The sequence below is a fragment of the Triticum aestivum genome, chromosome 2A (assembly GCF_018294505.1).
Source record: "Triticum aestivum cultivar Chinese Spring chromosome 2A, IWGSC CS RefSeq v2.1, whole genome shotgun sequence".
NCBI lineage: Eukaryota > Viridiplantae > Streptophyta > Magnoliopsida > Poales > Poaceae > Triticum > Triticum aestivum.
Window position 1 is genome coordinate 597,615,430 of NC_057797.1, and position 3,705 is coordinate 597,619,134.

The 3,705-nt window shown below is 44.6% G+C and overlaps 1 protein-coding gene across 1 annotated transcript in view; it reads left to right on the forward strand.

The window, feature by feature from the left end:
* LOC123189657 (uncharacterized) overlaps positions 1–733 on the forward strand; it is a 3,731-nt gene extending 2,998 nt beyond the window's left edge. Inside the window, exon 4 of the mRNA XM_044602120.1 lies at positions 678–733. Coding sequence (XP_044458055.1) covers positions 678–694 — 17 coding nt within the window. The 3' untranslated portion in view covers positions 695–733. The remainder of the gene's footprint in view (positions 1–677) is intronic.
* Positions 734–3,705: the final 2,972 nt, after the last annotated feature.

Below are 3,705 nucleotides of genomic sequence, written 5' to 3' on the forward strand. Positions count from 1 at the left end.
CTAAGTGTTGGTCCAACTAAGCGATGTCCGGGGCTACCAGGGGCAACTCTGGGCTGGCCTACCCGACGTCTTGCTCATCCGGTGTGCCCTGAGAACGAGATATGTGCAGCTCCTATCGGGATTTGTCGGCACATATGGGTGGTGTTGCTGGTTTAGTTTTACCATTGTCGAAGTTGTCTTGTAGAACCGGGATGCCGAGTCTGATCGGAATGTCTCGGGAGAAGGTATATCCTTCGTTGACCGTGAGAGCTTGTCATGGGCTAAGTTGGGACTCCCCTGCAGGGATTTGAACTTTCAAAAGCCGTGCCCGCGGTTATGGGCAGATGGGAATTTGTTAATGTCCAGTTGTAGAAAACCTGAAGTTGACCTTAATTAAAATGCATCAACCGCATGTGTAACCGTGATGGTCTCTTTCCGGCGGAGTCCGGGAAGTGAACACGGAGTTGGAGTTATGCTTGACGTAGGTTGTTCTAGGATCACTTCTTGATCATACTTTTATCGATCGTGCTTTGCCTTCTCTTCTCGCTCTCATTTGCGTATGTTAGCCACCATATATGCTAGTCGCTTGCTGCAGCTCCACCTCATACCTTTACCTTACCCATAAGCTTAAATAGTCTTGATCGCGAGGGTGCGAGATTGCTGAGTCCCCGTGGCTCACAGATTACTTCCAAAACCAGCTTGCAGGTGCCGATGAGTCCGGGCAGATGACGCAACCACGCTCAGGAGGAGCTCGATGAAGATCTTGTCCTTTGTGTTGTTTCGTTCTAGTGGATCAGTAGTGGAGCCCAGTTGGGGTCGATCGGGGACCGTGTCGCATCTGGGGTTCTTCTTTTATTTTGGTTCCGTAGTCGGACCTTGATTGTATTTGGATGTTGTAATGCTTTATTCATGTATTGTGTGAAGTGGCGATTGTAAGCCAACTATGTATCTCTTTCCCTTATGTATTACATGGGTTGTGTGAAGATTACCTCACTTGCGACATTGCTTTCAATGCGGTTATGCCTCTAAGTCGTGCTTCGACACGTGGGAGATATAGCCGCATCGAGGGCGTTACAATATGTGATATACATGTTATTGATGTGTACCTAACCAGCGCTCGTAGTAGCTCCTGGGTATTTGATACCGGTGCGGTTGCTCATATTTGTAACTCAAAACAAGAGTTGTGGAATAAGCGGAGACTGGCGAAGGACGAGGTGACGATGCGCGTCGGGAATGGTTCCACGGTCGATGTGATCACCGTCGGCACGCTACCTCTACATTTACCTACGGGGTTAGTTTTAAACCTCAATAATTGATATTTAGTGCCGGCTTTGAGCATGAACATTGTATCTGGATCTCACTTAATGAGAGATGGCTACTCATTTAAATCTGAGAATAATGGTTGTTCTATTTATATGAGAGATGTTTTATGGTCATGCCCCGCTGGTCAATGGTTTATTCTTATTTAATCTCGAACGTGATGGTACACATATTCATAGTGTGAATGCCAAAAGATGTAAGGTTGATAATGATAGTCCCACATACTTGTGGCACTGCCGCCTTGGTCACATTGGTGTCAAACGCATGAAGAAACTCCATGCAGATGGACTTTTGGAGTCTCTTGATTATGAATCATTTGACACGTGCGAATCATGCCTCATGGGCAAAATGACCAAGACTCCGTTCTCCGGAACAATGGAGTGGGCAACCAACTTATTAGAAATCATACATACTGATGTGTGCGGTCCAATGAGCGTTGAGGCTCGCGGTGGTTATCATTATGTTCTCATCCTCACTGATGACTTAAGTAGATATGGGTATGTCTAGTTAATGAAACACAAGTCTGAGAGCTTTGAAAAATTCAAGGAATTTCAGAGTGAGGTTGAGAATCAACGTGACAGGAAAATAAAGTTCTTACGATCAGATCGTGGGGGAGAATATTTGAGTCACGAATTTGGAATGCACTTAAGGAAATGTGGAATTGTTTCACAACTCACGCCGCCTAGAACACCTCAGCGTAATGGTGTGTCCGAACGTCGCAATCGCACTCTATTGGATATGGTGCGATTTATGATGTCTCTTACCGACCTACCGCTATCATTTTGGGGTTATGCTTTAGAGACTGCCGCATTCACTTTAAATAGGGCTCCATCGAAATCTGTTGAGACGACACCGTATGAATTATGGTTTGGGAAGAAACCTAAGCTGTCATTTCTAAAAGTTTGGGAATGTGATGCTTAAGTCAAGAAACTTCAACCTGAAAAGCTCAAACCCAAGTCGGAAAATTGCTTCTTCATAGGATACCCTAAGGAAACTATTGGGTATACCTTCTACCTTAGATCCGAAGGCAAGATCTTTGTTGCCAAGAATGGATCCTTTCTAGAGAAAGAGTTTCTCTCAAAAGAAGTAAGTGGGAGGAAAGTAGAACTTGATGAGGTACTGCCTCTTGAACCGGAAAGCGGCGCAGCTCAAGAAAATGTTTTTGTGGTGCTTGCACCGACTAGAGAGGAAGTTAATGATGATGATCATGAAACTTCGTATCAAGTTGCTACTGAACTTCGTAGGTCCACAAGGACACATTCAGCACCAGAGTGGTACGGCAACCCTGTCCTAGAAATCATGTTGTTAGACAAAGGTGAACCTTCGAACTATGAAGAAGCGATGGCGGGCCCGGATTCTGACAAATGGCTGGAAGCCATGAAATCCGAGATAGGATCCATGTATGAAAATGAAGTATGGACTTTGACTGACTTGCCCGATGGACTTTGACTGAAGTCCGTCCAAATCATGTTAGCAATTGCCGCATTCTATGATTATGAGATATGGCAAATGGACGTCAAAACGGCATTCCTTAATGGTTTACTTAAGGAAGAATTGTATATGATGCAGCCAGAAGGTTTTGTCGATCCTAAGAATGCTGACAAGGTGTGCAAGCTCCAACGCTCAATCGATGGGCTGGTGCAAGCATCTCGGAGTTGGAACATTCAATTTGATGAGATGATCAAAGTGTTTGGGTTTACGCAGACTTATGGAGAAGCCTGTGTTTACAAGAAAGTGAGTGGGAGCTCTATAGCATTTCTCATATTATATGTGGATGACATACTATTGATGGGAAATGATATAGAATTCTTGGAAAGCATAAAGGCCTACTTGAATAAGTGTTTTTCAATGAAGGACCTTGGAGAAGCTGCTTATATATTAGGCATCAAGATCTACAGAGATAGATCGAGACGCCTAATTGGTCTTTCACAAAGCACGTACCTTGACAAGATATTGAAGAAGTTCAATATGGATCAGTCCAAGAAGGGGTTCTTTCCTATATTGCAAGGTGTGAGATTGAGCACCGCTCAATGCCCAACCACGGCAGAAGATAGAGAAAAGATGAGTGTCATCCCCTATGCCTCGGCCATAGGGTCTATTATGTATGCCATGCTGTGTACCAGACCTGATGTAAACCTTGTCGTAAGTTTGGTAGGAAGGTACCAAAGTAATCTCGGCATGGAACACTAGACAGCGGTCAAGAATATCCTGAAGTACCTAAAAAGGACTAAGGATATGTTTCTCGTTTATGGAGGTAACGAAGAGCTCGTCGTAAAGGGTTACGTCGATGCTAGCTTCGACACAGATCTGGATGACTCCAAGTCACAAACCGGATATGTGTATATTTTGAATGGTGGGGTAGTCAGCTGGTGCAGTTGCAAGCAAAGCGTCGTGGCAGGATCTACA